The sequence below is a fragment of the Mirounga leonina genome, unplaced genomic scaffold (assembly GCF_011800145.1).
Source record: "Mirounga leonina isolate KUSES-001 unplaced genomic scaffold, KU_Mleo_1.0 Mir_101664, whole genome shotgun sequence".
NCBI classification, from domain to species: domain Eukaryota; kingdom Metazoa; phylum Chordata; class Mammalia; order Carnivora; family Phocidae; genus Mirounga; species Mirounga leonina.
In genome coordinates, this window is record NW_023270175.1 from 24,208,179 (window position 1) to 24,225,655 (window position 17,477).

Genomic DNA, 17,477 nt, shown 5'->3' on the forward strand with positions numbered 1-17,477 from the left:
CCATCCGTCCTGAGAAGTTGGAGAGAGAAAACCAGAATCGGGAGGCGGGACAGACAGGAGGGTGGTGTCCCAGAAGCCAAAGGAATAGAGTCAAAAGAACAGAGCGACAAATAATATCAAATGCAATAGGGAGGACGGTTATAGGCCAAAAATAGCGTCCATTAGATCTGGCCAGAGAACAGTCAATGGTGTTGTCCAAGCCAAGCTATTTTGGCACAATTGTGGGTGAAGACAGACCACAGTGAGTGAGGAGGCTAATAGCAAGTGAGCAAGCAAGTATGAACAACCCAAGAAACTGGGGCTGTGACTGAAAAAGATTAAAAAAAAAAACAAAAGATTGTGTTTGTTTAGTTGAGAGAGAGCAGGGGCAGGAGCAGAGGGGGAAAGAATCTCAGCAGTCTCTGTGCTGTGCGCGGAGCCTGACGCAGGGCTCGATCCTGCGACCCTGAGATCACGACCCGAGCCAAAACCAAGAGTCCGATGCTTAACTGACTGAGTCACCCAGGCGCCCCCCTGAAAAAGAATTTTTTTTACTAAACAGTTTATTTTTAAAAATTCTAAGGAAGCAGAAAGCAACTTCCATGAGCCATGTGGGATTTTGAAAGTTCTAGAAATCAGTCTATATAGAAGACTATTTGCAATAATATCAGAAGGCTATAAAAAATGTAAGACGCGGACAGTAGGCAGCTGGTAGAAAATTAAGCCCTGCAAATAAAAGTTTAACGGTCATTAAGAAGACCCTGATATAGACATGGAACATTAGCACAGAGATTTAATGAGGGAAATTCTGGGTGACTGGTGGCTGACAATTTTCAGATGAACAGATACAGAATTTTGGAAGAGTTCAATAAGAATACATGGTCCTATAATAGCACCCAGCCTTACTTGTTATAAGCTCATTTCTTTGTTCCAACTAAAGCCAGCACGTGTGACTTACAACAGCAGTTAACTTGCTATAGACATTCCTGTCCTAAAATGTTTTTACAAAATCAGATTTTTCTAAGAACCTCATGGAAATTTTTCTGAGAACATGAGGTATGACATCAAGAGAGGGCTTTAAACATGCTCATTCATTCATTCACTCAATTATTCATTTACTTATTTATTTTTAGGATGAGAGAAACTTGAGTTTGTATAGGCCTCAGGGGAAAGACTAGAAGGAAGGACAAAAGCTATGGAGAATAAAAGTAGCCATTGGACAGATGGAAGAGAGTGAAGGAAACAAAGGATGAAGCACATCAGTCCCTCCCACCCACATCTACGCCGTGTCTACCCTTCTGGAGTAAGGATGATGAGGTTGAATGGGAACAGATGTTCGGAACACTACTGAGGGGAATAAGAGGGGGTGCTGACCAAGGCCTCGTGAAGGATTGTGGAGGGGTGTTTAGGGCCCAGTAGAGACCTGGGCCCATGAATCCATGGAGGAACCAATCTCCACGGTTGTGGGACTTTCTCCGGCGGCACTCTGCAGCCTAGCAGGGGTAGATAAAACGGGCTGTGGGGTTGAGCCACACTGTGGCTTTGCCATCTTGGCAAAGCAGAATTAAGAAGGGTACAAAGGACCTTCAGCAGTTGGGGAGAGAGTGGTGGGATCCAAACGGAAGGGGGAGGTAAGGGAAGCCAGGAGCAGAGCGGTGGAATAGGAGGTCGCCCACGAGTCTGCAGCACAATTCTGCTAGGCAGGGTGGCCAGGGACAACTGGAGAGGAAGAAAATTGTGGCCAGAGAACGGGATACAGCAGGGAAGGGCTGCCCTCACGGCGTCCCCCACCCAGGCCCTCTACCACTGCAGGGGGACTATACGTTCCAGTTTGCCCAGGACTGTTATCCCAGCAACTTGTCCAATTTAGCATTTGTCCCGGAGTTTTCATTTTCCCACCAGGTGTTAGTATTAACCACCGGATCGACCTAAGCCAGGATGGGTCTGGGGGACCACCACTTTTTAATTCCAGCTTCTGCCTTGGTCTCGCCCGCTAGCTTGCGTGGTGCAGAGAGAGAGAAGCAAATTCTCCCTTTAACACAGAGTTAAACCTAAATGGCAACCAGTGATAACCCTTCCCCTTTGTCTAATCTTTTCCAAATACAATGTAACCCTCTCAAGGACAGCATGCTGGGTGTTCACAGATAACAAAGCAAGTGCGCTCGGACGTTAGAAGTTCCAGACAACGGACTCATTCTTGTCCCAGGCGGGGACGAGAGGGAGGACTCACCACTGTGCCCCTTGCCGGACACCTGGGTGTCCCGGTGGGATGCGCCGGCCAGCTGTGCCCATGCCAAAGCCCACGACATAGCAGGAAGCTGCCCAGCCACGAGTGGGTAGCCCAGTGGATGCAGTAAATTCCCTCCTTAGGTGTACGTAAAATGTATTTAGAAAACGGAGGCTGGGGCAATCCTGCCGTAGAACACAGTAAGTAATCTGATTGCTCTCCGTACAATGGTCGTGTCATTCACTATATGGTGCAAATCTACGACCCGTGACTTTTTAAAAAATTTGCAATCCACCCTTTAGGCATGGGAGTTCAAACACTGAAGTGCAAAATTAGTGAAAAATTAAATACCACATCTGTTATTCAAGAAAATTGATCATGACTGTGTAACATGAACAAAACACTTGTCGACACTTACCATCCACGTGCACGAAAACCCGACGACATAAATCCACAGAGACGGCATCAGCATCTCCCTCGAAGGTCTGTAGGTATTTTGAGAAGACGGTGCCCAAAGAAGATGATTTAATGGGGTGCGGCTGCACAGAAGGCATTTACATACTGCCCTGTGAATGAGTTGTTTAGATCAAATGGCTTTTCCTCAAGATCCATTTGCTCGTTTTGATTCCGAGGGGCCCGTACACGAGGAAGAGCGTAGCGATAGCTTTAAAGAAGTAGCTCTGTTAGCAGACTTCAGTTAAATGATGCTGGTTATACGGTGCCATCTAGATCATTAGAGGCTTCAAAGAGAAAACCAGTTGTATTAGGGTTCTCCAGGGAAACAGAACTAACAGGATGTGTGTATGAGAGAGACAGAAAGGGGGGAGAGGGATGGGGAGAAGAGAGAGAGGGAGAAAACTAAAGAGAGCGAGAGAGGTTTATTTTAAGGAATTGGCTCACGATTGTGGAGGCTTGACGAGTCCAAAATCTGATGGGAGAGGCCAGCAGGCGGGACACTCAGGGCGGAGGGACAGCTCCAACCCAAAGGCGGTCGGCGGGCCGAATTCCTTCTTGCTCCGGGGAGGTCAGCCTTTTGCTCTACTCAGGCCTTCAAATGATTGGATGAGGCCCACCCACACTGGGGAGGGTGATCTGCTTTAGTCAAAGTCCACTGATTTAAATGTTAATCTCATCCAAAAAACACCTTCACAGAAACATCCAGAATGTTTGTCCAAATTATCTGGGCACTGTAGCCCGGCCGAAGTGACACATAAAATTAACCATCACATTAGTTAATTCCAATACTAGTTCAGTTTTCATCCAGTTCGTGGAGTCAAAGCAAAGCTTAGAGAAATGTATTCTGATGAAGGTGGAAATAATCCAAGATTACTGGGAAAGCTACTCTAAATTCAATTTAAAAAATTCAACGTTTAGGGGGCGCCTGGGTGGCTCAGTTGGTTAAGCGACTGCCTTCGGCTCAGGTCATGATCCTGGAGTCCCGGGATCGAGTCCCGCATCAGGCTCTCTGCTAGGCAGGGAGTCTGCTTCTCCCTCTGACCCTCCTCCCTCTCATGCTCTCTGTCTCTCATTCTCTCAAATAAATAAATAAAATCTTTAAAAAAAAAAATTCAACGTTTAGGATAAGTAGTTTTGTGGTGATTTTTTTTTTTTTTCACAGAAATACAACTTTTGGTGGCGCATAGCACCATGATAAAAAGCAGGTTCTTACTAAATGAAGAAGCGTGGAGCAGAAATATACTCAAAATTGGTTGTGGTACATAAATAATTCCTCATTATGTCCAAACAAGGAGACTACAGAATTGTTTCTGGAAAGGCAGGAGTTAGGAAGGGGAATGTTGGGTTACACCCATGCTTTCCTTATCTCTTCCTGCATGAAAATATTCTAGTAAAACAGTGGCATACCTAGCATATTTGACACCCAGAGTATTTTATTTATTTATTTATTTATTAAGATTTTATTTATTTATTTGAGAGAGAGAGAGACAGCGAGAGAGGGAACACAAGCAGGGGGAGCGGGAGAGGGAGAAGCAGGCTTCCTGCGGAGCAGGGAGCCCGATGCGAGGCTCCATCCCAGGACCCCGGGATCATGACCTGAGCTGAAGGCAGACGCTTAATTGACTGAGCGACCCAGGTACCTCAGAATAGATAATTTTTAATTAAAAAATGACAAAATTTGGGTGCCTGGGTGGCTCAATCGGTTAAGCGTCCAAATCTTGATTCCGGCTCATGATTTTAGGGTTGTGAGTTCGAGCCCCGAGTTGGGCTCTTGCTGGGTGCGGAGCTTGCTTGAGAGTCTCTCTCCCTATCCCTCTACCCCCCCACCCCTGCTGGCGTGCACCTGCACACATGCTCTCTCTCAAAAAAAATGACAATTATTTAGTCTATATGAAAATTTTATTTTCTATGAGTAATTATTTTCTTGATTTCTTTTTTGGATTTAAGACAATTTTAATGGGGGGCACGTTGGCCTGACTCTTGATCTTGGCTCAGGTCTTGATCTCAGGGTCCTGAGTTCAAGCCCTGCATGGGGTTCCACGCTGGGGGTGGAGCTTACTTAGACAAAAAAAAAAGAAACAAATGTAGCTGAGTCCACCTGTGCCAGGGGCCCAGTGCATAAACTGGAACTGCTATGAATTAACTCCTGGTGGAACACAATGTCCGTTAAAAGGATAAGCAATAAAAATGTGCTGATAATGCACCTCAAAGTCTATATCCAAGAGAAATACATTCGTTTATGTACAAAATATGTATAGTGTTCATAGCAGCACTATTTGCAATAAACCAAAGCTGGAAACTGCCCAAATGTCCATCAATAGGAGAATGGATAAGAGGTCTTAGATGCTAGAAGGATAAATAGAGTGAAGAATTGTTTAAGGCAAAAATATGGAACACAGAGCATTGGTATTAACATTTTTTGAAGCAAGGACTATACTAGGCACTCTTGCATTATTTTGTTTAATCCTCGCCATGCCCTGTGATGGAGATATTATCTTCATTTGACGTATAAGGAAACTGAGGCACACGGAGGTCAAGCATCCTGCTCAAGGTATAACACTAGTTAGTGGTGAACTCGGGATTTCAACTCAGATCTTTCTCAATCGGAAGCCCACATGGACCTTTTCCCTTATAGTCTCTTATCGCTCCATGATAGATAGGGGAGGCAGAGAAACTCGGACACTGGTATTCACACACTCATACGCGCTAAAATGATAACTGCTACTATTTCTTGAGCACCTACTAGGAGGCAAGTAGTATGCTGGGTGCTTTACATAAATGATTTTTACAATTCTCATAATAACCCTTCACAGCAAGAATTATTCTCATTTTTTTGATGAAGGCTCACAATGACTTGCCCAGTGTCACAAATCGCTTACCATCACGTATCCCTCAGTGGCCCTAACAGAGGACACCTACTGTGTGCTGGGCACTGTGGTGGGGGCTGGAGCTGTAGGAACGTCTGGAATGGAACGACTGTTACTTGCTTACCTGATGTATGCGAGTAGGGGAAGATCCCTCGCCCAGTTCCATACAGGGATGTGTGGAGGCAAAAATAAAGATCAGTAACAGCAACAGTTCCCATTTACTGATTATGCAATGTCCTAGGTACATAGACGTATGCACACACAGCTACCATGTCTAATCCTCACAACGATCCTGTTAATATCCTCACTTTACTGAGACGAAAACAGAGGCTCAGTGAGTCTGATTCGCACAAGGTCACACGGCAGTTAGGTGTCCCCCGCCGGATCTGCACCCTGACCCGCTGACTCTGGGGCTCTAGGTCTGAACTCGCACACCCAGTTAAAAGGTTTTTTTGGTAGAACTGGGCCACCGGTCGGGAAAACGGAATCCGCAATGCGGTCCAAGGTCTTGGGAAGGGGACGCCCGGCGAGAGAAGCACGTGGTGACTGCAAGCGGAAGAGCCGGCGCCCAGTTTAGGGCCACTAGGAAGAAGCGAGGCGGCGGCAGGTTTGGGAATTCGGGAGCCCTCCGGCTGGGAGACGCAGGGAAAGCGGGACACAGGCTGCGCCCGAGGAGTCCCCGCTTCTTCCGGAGGAAAATTCCCCGCTCGCGAGCGTGGAAACCCGCCGGCGCCGGTGGAGGCGCCCGGGCGGTCGGGGGGGCGGAGCCGAGCGGAGCCGGGGGCGGGGCGGGGCCGGGGGCGGGGCGGGGCGGGGCCTGTTCTGCCTCTGCGCCCGCGGCGGCCTAGAGCGCAGCAGCGAGCAGGTCGCTCGGCTTTCCCGCGTGTCGCCACCTTCTGCGGAACCCCCGCCTCCTCTGCTGCGCCGCCGGCTTCCTCCTCTTCAGGCTGCCGTCAGCCCGCGCGCCCGCCGGCTCCGTAATGGCGACCCGCAGCCCCAGCGTCGTGGTGAGCAGCTTGGCCCGCCGGCCGTGGCGGCGGCGGCCGCGGCGGTGGCGGGCGGCCCCTGGGGCGCGCGGCCCGCAGTGAGGTCGCCGGCCGGGGTGGCCCGGGGAAGCCCGGAGGGGTGGGGGGGCGGGAGGCGGCCGCCGTGTCCCGGCTCGGGCTTTACGTCACGCGGGGCGGCGTGGGGGACGGATGGCGAGGTGCGGGGTGGGTGCGCCTGGACGGCCCTGGCAACGAGGGCCGCGTGGGGGAGGAGAGGGTGGAAATGGCGTTTTGGTTGACTAGTGCCGCTGGGGAGCGTGCTGCGGGGAGGGGCCGCGCGGGCCAGTTCGGGAATGATCTGGCGCGCCGCGGGTTGGGGCTGTTTATTGGGGGGGGGGGGGGCGGCGGGCTTTCTCCGGAGAGGCCCTTCTCTAAACTGGGGTATGCTGCCCAGGTCCTCAGGGTTGCGGTGTAGGGGGCCCAGGCACGGGAACGACCACATGGGAGGGCACGCGGGGACTGGCGTTTGTACCTAGTTCCGCAAATACATAGTGACTGTGCGAATGCGCAGTGCCCGATTGAATCCTCGCAGCAGCCTTGGTAGCGGTAACCGTGCCTTCCTCTTCACACACGAGGAATAGTGAGACGATATTAGGTAATTTTCCCACGGCCCAGAGGTAACCAGGTCTCGAATTCAGATACGCCTCAACCTGGATCCTAAGCTCGTTGATCCTGCAGGGACAAGAAATGCGAATCTGGTCCTTAGCTCCAAGGACATTCATACCACCATCAGCCTCTCGTATCCTGTCTCCAACCTCATTGGTTCGTTTTGTTTCTCCAACAAGCTAAGCTGCATTCCCCTCCCACCTTTTGGATCACGTTTGCTAAAATGGCCAACGCCCCTCCCAAACAGTTACATGCCTTAGTCTGCAGCATCATCGTCGTTATTTTCCCATTTAGCCGATTACCTGTTGATTGTCTCTCCCACTAAACCATAAACTTTATGAAGGTCAAGGATCACCACCGTAACCCCAGCACATAGGACAGTGCCTGGCATGTAAGGAATTATCAATAATGGTTTGTTGAACTAACAAAGAATTAGCCACTTGAGCCCTAAAAAGGGAGGGATTCTGTTGATATTAGGCCCTGTGGCTTAAGGTAAAGACCAGTGTTCTTAATGGAGTCTGGCCTGGAATCCTGCTTGTTTGGGCTGTTTGCTAGCTGTGTGGCCTTGGGTAACTTACTTCACCTTTCTGGTCCTTAATGTATGACTGAGGTGCTACTGAAAAGATTGTAAGACTGTCTGCAGTCTAACTGACTAAACAACTTTTCCATGGTCCTTGACTGGGAATAATAACATAATAGCTATCATTGTGTTTACCTGTATAGTCCTATTTAGTCCTCAGGACAACCCTGTAACAATAGCATGATTATTTTTTAAAAGATTTACTCATTTATTTAAGAGAGAGTGGGGAGCAGAGAGAGAGAATCCTCAAGCAGACTCCCTGCTGAGCTCGGAGCCTGATGTGGAGCTCCGTGCGAGGACCCCGAGATCAATTAGCATGATTATTACCATTTTACAGAGCAGGAATCTTTGAAGCCCTTGAGAGGTTAAATTCATACCCACATGACACAGTTACTAAGAGGAACTCAAACCTAGGTCTCTCTCCAGAGCCCATGCCCTTAAAACGGTTCACTAATAGTAGGTACTTAAAAAAGGGTGGAGGATGTTGTTTTTATTCAGTTGCTGAGGAAGTCAAGATACTTTTAGCTATGATGCCCCGCCCCAGCACGCAGTGAATTATTATTGCAAGAACTGGCTGTTAGTTTTGTTCGAACATTAAGATCTTCATTGTGTTCGCAGTGTTTGCAAATTCCTGTTCCTTTTTTAATTTCCTTCCCAAAAATGGTCTGCATGTTAGTAATAACAAACACTCAGTGCTTACTATGTGCTGGTTTCTTTCCTAAGAAAAAGACAAAAGGACCAACCAGCCCAGCCCAGGAGAGGGATCTTGGAGTTTTCCTTTAGTTTTCTTTTTTTTTTTTTTAAGATTTTATTTATTTATTAGAGAGAGAATGAGAGAGAGCACATGAGAGGGGGGAGGGTCAGAGGGAGAAGCAGACTCCCTGCCGAGAAGGGAGCCTGATGTGGGACTCGATCCAGGGACTCCAGGATCATGACCTGAGCCGAAGGCAGTCGCTTAACCAACTGAGCCACCCAGGCGCCCTTCCTTTAGTTTTCTTGTAGTTCATCAGGTAGTAACTGGGCCATGTCATGTGAGGAGAGGTTACAGATGCGCTAGTGTAGCCTTCTTTCTTTCTGTAATTTTATCCTGTGTGGATTCAGTAAGATTCATATGCTGTAGGAATGTCAACCACCTTTGTTAATATCAATAGTGAGACTCCATTGTTACTTTGCCACCAAATTACTAACATTTAGAATAATTTGCTACTAATAAGAATTCATACACACTTTAGATTGCTGTGGAACTACTCTCTAACAGTGTGCTTCTCATAATTGATAGGTATATATTTTTTTGTCCAGAATGAACATGGCTATTATTCCGCTGTGCACACTAATAAAAGGAAAGATCACAGCGTAGGATAAGTTCATGTACTTGGACAGATAGTAGTTATGGGCCAACTTACCTAGGAGCAGCTAATAATTTACCCCTGGGTTGAATAGTGAAGAAAGCTGATTTTAGGGGTGTCTGGGTGGCTCAGTCATTTGAGCGTCCAACTCTTGATTCCTGCTCAGGTCATGATCTCAGGGTCCTTGGATCGAGCCCCGCATCGGGCTCCGCACTCAGTGGGGAGTCTGGGGATTCTCCCTCCCTTTTCCCTCCCCTAAAATAAATTTTAAAAATCTTAAAAAAAAAAAAAAAGGATGCTGATTTTAATTCTTATAATCTTTACATTCTTCTAAACCTTTTATTTTTTTTTAAGATTTTAATTATTTATTTGACAGAGACAGAGCATAAGCAGAGGGGGGCACAGAGGGAAAGGGAGAAGCAGACTTCCCGCTGAGCAGGGAGCCCGACGAAGGGCTCGATCCCAGGACCCTGTGATCATGACCTGAGCCGAAGGCAGACGCTTAACAACTGAGCCACCCAGGCGCCCCTCTTCTAAACCTTTTAATTCTTTAACCCCTAGAAGGGAGGGCAAGCAACTTATATATGTAATTTATTTGTAAGACTGATATAAAATTGGAAGATGAACATATTGCTAGCTTAAATTATTTTTACATTAAGAATTATGTGCATTAGTGATTCATAATTTCAGTTTTATGATACCCTGGGTTATCACAAATTATCCCAAGGGGATGGCATATTCTCTGCTTTGGTGTTTTTTAAGAATTTTAATTTTTTTTTCGAGTTTTTTAAGAATTTTAAAGTATCTGAATATAAAAGGTAGAAATATGCTACCCAGCAATTTCTGCCCATTCTAGAAGCTTGGAATTGTTGTTGGCTACTAGGAATAAAATAAAATGTATTTTATCTGTTACTGTACATCTTTTAATTCACATTTTAAGCTCATTTTAAGACTCACTTCCATTCGGTCTTGTCTGGACCCATGAACATTGCTGTATTTTGACCACAAAGAGACTTAAGCAGTCCTAGTCACAGATGATGAATTGATGTTGCTAGTGTTATCTTAGGTTGAGTTAATTTCCTTGCCTGCTGTAATTTTAGATAACATATTTTTGTAATTAGAAATTTTATGTGTAGGGCGCCTGGGTGGCTCAGATGGTTAAGCGTCTGCCTTCGGCTCAGGTCATGATCCCAGGGTCCTGGGATCGAGTCCCACATCGGGCTCCCGGCTCAGCAGGGAGCCTGCTTCTCCCTCTGACCCTCTCCCCTCTCATGCTGTTTCTCGCTTGCTCGCTCGCTCTCTAAAAAATAAATAAAATCTTTAAAAAAAAAAAAAAGAAATTTTATGTGTAAACCACAAAAATTTTCACTATGAAAACTATTATAGACGTGACACACATAATCATTAAGAATTTGTGATGCCAGTTTTACTGGGAAGTAAAATTATTTTGGTAATCTGTGATAGCAAAAGTATTGACTATGATTCTAGACAAATGGTAGATGCTAATGTTACATACTCCAATAATCTTACATATTGATGAAAGTACCAGTGTAGAGTTTACTGTTAACAAGCATATTACAGATAGGCTAGAATTTGAGAGCTGTGTTCTAAAGCGCCGAGGGGATGTGGTCAGATTTCTGAACTGTCTGAGTAACTCAGAGCTATTAGTAACCTATTCTTTGGTTTCCAGTTCAGCCAGAAATGGCCATAGTGGGAACGGTGGATCTGGAGAGAAACCATTTTCATTTGCTTACCGCTTCCTGTGCTCACTTCTGGCAGCACATGTACCAACATTGTTCACCACTTCGTGCCCCTCCAAAGCGCTCCCCAAATATTTTGGGGTTGGGCTCTCCGCAGAGCCATCTAGAACCTTCTTTGTGGTCTTCTTTAGCCATTTTAGGTCAAGTTCTTGTTGACATAATAGCTACTCCCACCCAAATGCATATGTTGAAGCCCTAACTGCCAGTGTGTGCTATCTGGTGATTGGGGAGGTAATTAGGAGTAGATGAGGTCATGAGGTTGGGGCCCTGGTCTTTTAGGAAAAGACACCCAAGAGCTCCCCCCCCCCCCCCCCGCTCTACTGTGCACATGGCTAGGAGAAAGCAGCTGCCTACAAGCCAAGAGGAGAGGCCTCAGGATGAAACCTACTTTGCCGCCATCTTGATCTTGGACTTCCCGGCCTCCAGAACTGTAAGAAATAAATTCCTGCTGTTTAAGCCACCCAGGCAGTGGTATTTTGTCATGGCATCTCCAGCAGACTAATACAGTTGTTTCAGAAGGTGTCGGTGACAGCCACGTGCTTAGACATGCAACACCAAGTCAGCAATAATAAAACAGATGTGATTTCCATTCATCCAGAAATGTTACATATTTTTCATAATCAATTACTGCCTGGTTGATATAGAAGGCTGTGCTAATTCAGTATCAGAGACATGCTAGTCTACTTTACTCAGTTTACAACCTAGGCAACAGAATATAATGATGAAGCTTGATATTGCTTTCGGGGGAGTCATTGGTGCTGGGTTCCAGGTTTGCCTTTAGTGCGTATATAACTGCTTTTGATAATCACAGATTTGAGGGCTTGTCAAATTAGATTCAGGTACAAGTGACAAGCTTTGTTGTGCTGTATAGATGGGGGTGTGTGTGTATGTCTTCTAGATTGTAAGCTCTTTGAGGGCTCTAAATGTAAAATCATCTTTGTAGCCCCCTACAAAATTTATTGCACTGTGCCTTAATCAAAGTGGATGCTAAGTGCATTTTTATGTAATTTAATATATTGCAATCCGTTCCTATCAAAGCAGCCACTGGATTGTTAAGTAATCCGTATCAGATGAGGTTAATAGCAGTCATTAACCAATATCAGATGGGATACATAAGGGCTAATAAGATTAAAGGCCAACCAGGTATATTTCTGTCTAGCTCTTGTGGAGATTGAGGTTATTGGACCTGTTTAATGTGAAGCTTCGGTGTTTGGGGTGATAAAAAAAAATTCCCTGTTCATTGAATTGTATCTTATTTTATTTCTTATCAGTGATCCAGGTGCAATTGAGGCTTCTGAGAGTTTGAGTGCTCTCCTAAACTCCCACCATACTTCACGTATTTCTTTTTCATAGCACCTTACCCCACCGTCTTAATGGTTATTCGTGTACATGTCATGTCTTCTATACGGTAAACTCTTTGAGGGAAGCCAAGTCAGATTTATCTAATCCTCTAGTATGTACATCATAGTAGATTCTCAATAAATATTTGAATATTAGTAATAAGAATGCAGGTTCTGGATAAGGTCATCACCATTTTAAAATTAGTATTCTAATATTTGGTCATTTTATATGGATTTAAAAGACTTGAACTTTTCATTAAATGTAAAATTGGGAAAAGTGATGTTGGTGCCTTGTCATCGTTTAAATAAATTGCTCTGTATTTAACTTTATATTTGAAATATCTGGGGCGCCTGGGTGGCTCAGTCGTTAAGCATCTGCCTTCGGCTCAGGTCATGATTCCAGGTCCTGGGATCGAGCCCCTCATCGGGCTCCCTGCTCCGCGGGAAGCCTGCTTCTCCCTCTCCCACTCCCCCTGCTTGTGTTCCCTCTCTCGCTGTGTCTCTCTCTGTCAAATGAATGAATGAATGAATGAATGAATGAATGGAATATCTATAAGTAGACATAATAGCATAACAAACCCCTATATACCCATTGCCCATTTTTGACAGCAAACTACCTATGGCCAATCATATATTTCTTAAATTATGACCCCCATAAATATACCCCATTTATTTATAGTGAATTATAACAAAGTTGTGAATTCATGCCTAAAGTACCTCAAGCACTGCAAGGTTTTTTTTGTGTGTGTGAGTAAAGTGATAGAAGTTATTAAGTGAGGATAGGAGTGAGAGGGGTCCCGACAAGGTTGCTGACAAGGGCCTTTAGGGTTAGTATAGAAAGCTAACCAGGGAACTTAAATCCTTTTAACATCTCTATTGATAACACCTTCAGTGGCTTACTTCCTTTTTAGGAGCTGGCGGTTCTTTGTTGGTCAGATGTGATTATCACAAAGACACCCACCTGACCCACCCCACACATGCCTAGGGCAGGGTGGTCCGATTTGTCCCCTTCTCTCTGGTTTCCTCACACCTCCACATTTTGGGGATTTCTGTGAGCCTGATCACTTAGCCCCCTACCTGTCTCTCCCTACCAAGCCCAGCCTGTCCCTTCCTCATTCCTCCCCCTGGAATAGTAACCCTAACTGCCCTTAGGGAATGGGACGATGACCACTCTGGCTGCTTCCTGCTGAAATGGGGCGGCGGGCTGTGTGGCAGTTAGAGTCTATCCAGAGGTTGGTCCAGGGGCTTGTGGTATGGCCCCAGGGGGTCCTGATGGGCAGCAAATGGTACATTGATCAGCAGATGCAAAAGGATGAACGTGAAAGCGGAACCCTCCTACACTGTGGGTGGGAATGCAAGCTGGTGCAGCCACTCTGGAAAACAGGATGGAGGGTCCTCGAAAAGTTAAAAATAGAGCTACCCTATGACCCAGCAGTTGTACTACTAGGTATTTATCCAAAGGATACAAACAGTGATTCGAAGGGGCACCTGCACCCCAATGTTTATAGCAGCAGTGTCTACAATAGCCAAACTAGGGAAAGAGCCCAGATGTCCATCAACAATGAATGGATAAAGAAGATGTGGTGTATACATACAATGGAATATTACGCAGCCATCAAAAAATGAAATCCTGCCATTTGCAACAATGTGGATGGAGCTAGAGGGTATTATACTAAGCAGAATAAGTCAATCGGTGAAAGACAAGTATCGTATGATCTCACTGATATGTGGAATTTAAGAAACAAGGCAGAGGATCATAGGGGAAGAGAGGAAAAAATGAAAAAAGACGAAACCAGAGAGGGAGACAAACCATGAGACTCTTAAATCTCAGGAAACAAACTGAGGGTTGCCGGAAGGGACGGGGATGGGAGAGATGGGGTGGCTAGGTGATAGACAGTGGGGAGGGTATGTGTTGTGGTGAGCACTGTGAATTGTGTAAGACTGATGAATCACAGATCTGTACCCCTGAAACAAATAATACATTATATGTTAATAATAATAAAGAACTATAAAGGAAAATTTCAGTAAAGCTTCATTTGACAAGCAAAAAAAAAGTATTAGGCCCAAAATTATGATCACATCCCTTAGATAAGAGCCCCAATTAACAATTTTGTCAAATAGATCAGTGAATATCTTGATCTTATTTAATTGGTCACAAATGCCCCCTATTAATTGGGACACCTTCAAGCAATGCAAGTTTAAGAGTTTCTTTTTGCCTTTTGGGAAGAGTTATATTAACATGGTTTTTTTTTTTTATGCTTGAAAGAAACCAACCCTTTTTATTTTATTTTTTTAAGATTTTATTTATTTATTTATTTGACAGAGAGAGACACAGCAAGAGAGGGAACACAAGCAGGGGGAGCGGGAGAGGGAGAAGCAGGCTTCCCGCCTAGCAGGGAGCCCGATGTGGGGCTCGATCCCAGGACCCTGGGATCATGACCTGAGCCGAAGGCAGATGCTTAATGACTGAGCCACCCAGGTGCCCCTATTTATTATTTTTTTAAAAGATTTTATTTATTTATTTGTCAGAGAGCACAAGCAGGGGGAGCAGCTAGCTGTGGGAGAAGCAGATTCCCCGCTGGGCAAGGAGCCCGATGTGGGACTCCGATCCCAGGACCCTGGGATCATGACCTGAGCTGAAGGCATATGCTTAACCGACTGAGCCACCCAGGCATCCCACATCAACCCTTTTTAAAAATTTTATTAAGTTTTTAAATTTTAATGCCAGTATAGGGGCACCTGGGTGGCTCAGTCGGTTAAATGTCTGCCTTTGGCTGGGGTCATGCATGTTCCCAGAGTCCTGGGATCGAGCCCCACATCGGGCTCCCTGATGAGCGGGGAGCCTGCTTTTCCCTCTGCCCCTCCCCCTGCTCATGCTCTCTCACTGGCTCTCTGTCTCTCAAATAAATAAAATTTTTTTTTTAATTTTTTTAAATTTTTTTTTAAAGATTTTATTTATTTGAGACAGCGAGAATGAGAGAGAGCATGAGATGGGGGAGGGTCAGAGGGAGAAGCAGACTCCCCGCCGAGCAGGGAGCCCGATGCGGGACTCGATCCCGGGACTCCAGGATCATGACCTGAGCTGAAGGCAGTCGCTTAACCGACTGAGCCACCCAGGCGCCCATAAATAAAAATATTTTTTAAAAATCTTAATTCCAGTAAACATACAGTGTTATATGAGTTTCAGGTGTACAATATAGTGATTTAACAATTCTGTACATGACTTCAGTGCTCATTACTTTAAGTGTACTCTTAATCCCCATCACCTGTTTCACCCATGCTCCCTCCCACCCACCTCCCCTCTGGTAACCATCACTTTGTAAACAGTCTGTTTCTTGATTTGTCTGTCTCTCTTCCCTTTGTTTTCTTAAATTCCACATATGAGTGAAATCATAATGATATTTGTCTTTCTCTGACTTATTTTATTTAGCATATACTGCTCTCTGGCTCCACCCATATTGTTGCACATGGCAAGATTTCATTTTTTTTTTAATGGCTGAATAATATTCCATTGTGTGTGTATATACACACACACAACACACACACACATCTTTTATCTGTTCATCAGTCTATGGACACTTGGGCTGCTTCCATAATTTGGCTATTGTAAATAATGCCATAAATATAGGGGTGCATATATTCCTTTGAATTAGTGTTTTTGTATTCTTTGGGTAAATACCCAATAGTGTGATTGCTAGATCGTAGGTTAGTTCTATTTTTAACTTTTTAGGAACTTCCTACTGTCTTCCACACAGGCCGCACCAGCTTGCATTCCCACCCACAGTGCAAGAGGGTTCTCCTTCCTCCACATCCTCGCCAACCCCTGGTGTTTCTTGTGTTTTTGAGTTTAGCCATTCTGACAGGTGTGAGGTGATATCTCATTGTAATTTTGACTTGCATTTCCCTGATGATGAGTGATGTTGAGCATCTTTTCATGTGTCTTTTGGCCATCTGTATGTATTCTTTGGAGAAATGTCTGTTCATGTCTTCTGCCCATTTTTTAATTGGATTATTTGGTTTTTGGGTGCTGAGTTTGATAAGTTCTTCATATATTTTGGATACTGTCCTTTATCGGATATGTCATTTGCCAATATTTTCTCCCATTCAGTAGGTTGTCTTTGCTGAGCAGAAGCTTTTTATTTTGATGTAGTCCCAATAGTTTATTTTTGCTTTTCCTTCCCTTGCCTCGGGAGAAATATCTAGAAAAATGTTGCCATGGCTGATGTTAATTATTGCCTGTGCTCTCTTCTGGGATTTTATGGTTTCGGGTCTCACATTTAGGTCTTTAATCCATTTTGACTTTATTTTTGTGAATGGTGTAGGAAAGTGGTCCAGTTTCATTCTTTTGCATGTTGCTGTCCAGTTTTCCCAACACCATTTGTTGAAAAGACTGTCTCTTTCCATTGGATATTCTTTCTTGCTTTGTTGAAGATTAATTGACCATATAATTGTGGGTTTGTTTCTGGGCTTTCTATCCTGTTCTGTTGATCTATTTGTCTGTTTTTGTGCCAGTACCATACTGTTTTGATTACTACAACTTCATAGTAGAACTTGAAATCTGGAATTGTGATACCTCCAGCTTTTTCTTTTTCTTTTCTTTTTTGAGAGAGAGAGAGAAAACGAGAACGGGGGAGGGGCAGAGAGAGAGTATGCTCCACACCCAGCACTGAGCCCCTTATGGGACTCGATCTCACAACCCTGAGATTGTGACCTGAGCCGAAGTCAAGAGGTGGAAGCTTAATTGACTGAGCCACCCAGGTGCCCCTGTTTTTCTTTTTCAAGATTGCTTTGGCTCTTCAGGGTCTTTAGTGGTTCTATACAGATTCTAGGATTATTTGTTCTAGTTCTGTGAAAAATGCTGTTGGTATTTCAATAGGGATTGCATTAAATCTATAGGTCGCTTTGGGTACTTTTGGACATTTTAACAATATGTGTTCTTCCAGTCGATGAGCATGGACTGTCTTTCCATTTGTATTGTCTTCAGTTTCTTTCATCAGTGTTTTATTGTTTTCAGAGTATAGACCTTTTCACCTCCTTGGTTATGTTTATTCCTAGGTATTTTATTATTTTTGGTGCACTTGTAAATGGGATTTCTTTCTTAATTTCTCTTCTGTTGTTTGATTATTAGTGTATAAAAATGCAGCGGATTTCTGTACATTGATTTTGTATCCTGCAACCGTACTAAAGGTAAGGGCAGTTCTAGTTTTTTGGTGGAGTCTTTAGGGTTTTCTATATGTAGTACCATGTCATCTGCAGATAGTGACAGTTTC

At 44.8% G+C, this 17,477-nt stretch overlaps 1 protein-coding gene and 1 long non-coding RNA gene across 3 annotated transcripts in view; one reads left to right on the top strand and one right to left on the bottom strand.

Annotated features, from left to right (window-relative positions):
* Positions 1-2,745: 2,745 nt before the first annotated feature.
* On the bottom strand, positions 2,746-5,892 carry LOC118013192. Its single transcript, XR_004679954.1, has 3 exons — positions 5,654-5,892; positions 3,107-3,284; positions 2,746-2,772 (listed from the first exon to the last, which is right to left on the bottom strand). It is a non-coding gene; the product is annotated as an uncharacterized LOC118013192 (long non-coding RNA).
* A 462-nt stretch (positions 5,893-6,354) lies between these two features.
* HPRT1 (hypoxanthine phosphoribosyltransferase 1) overlaps positions 6,355-17,477 on the top strand; it is a 52,073-nt gene continuing 40,950 nt past the window's right edge. Inside the window, exon 1 of one of the 2 annotated variants that reach the window (XM_035008879.1) lies at positions 6,355-6,536. In XM_035008879.1, coding sequence (XP_034864770.1) covers positions 6,510-6,536 — 27 coding nt within the window. In that variant the 5' untranslated portion in view covers positions 6,355-6,509. The remainder of the gene's footprint in view (positions 6,537-17,477) is intronic. The other variant, XM_035008886.1, reaches the window with a different exon arrangement.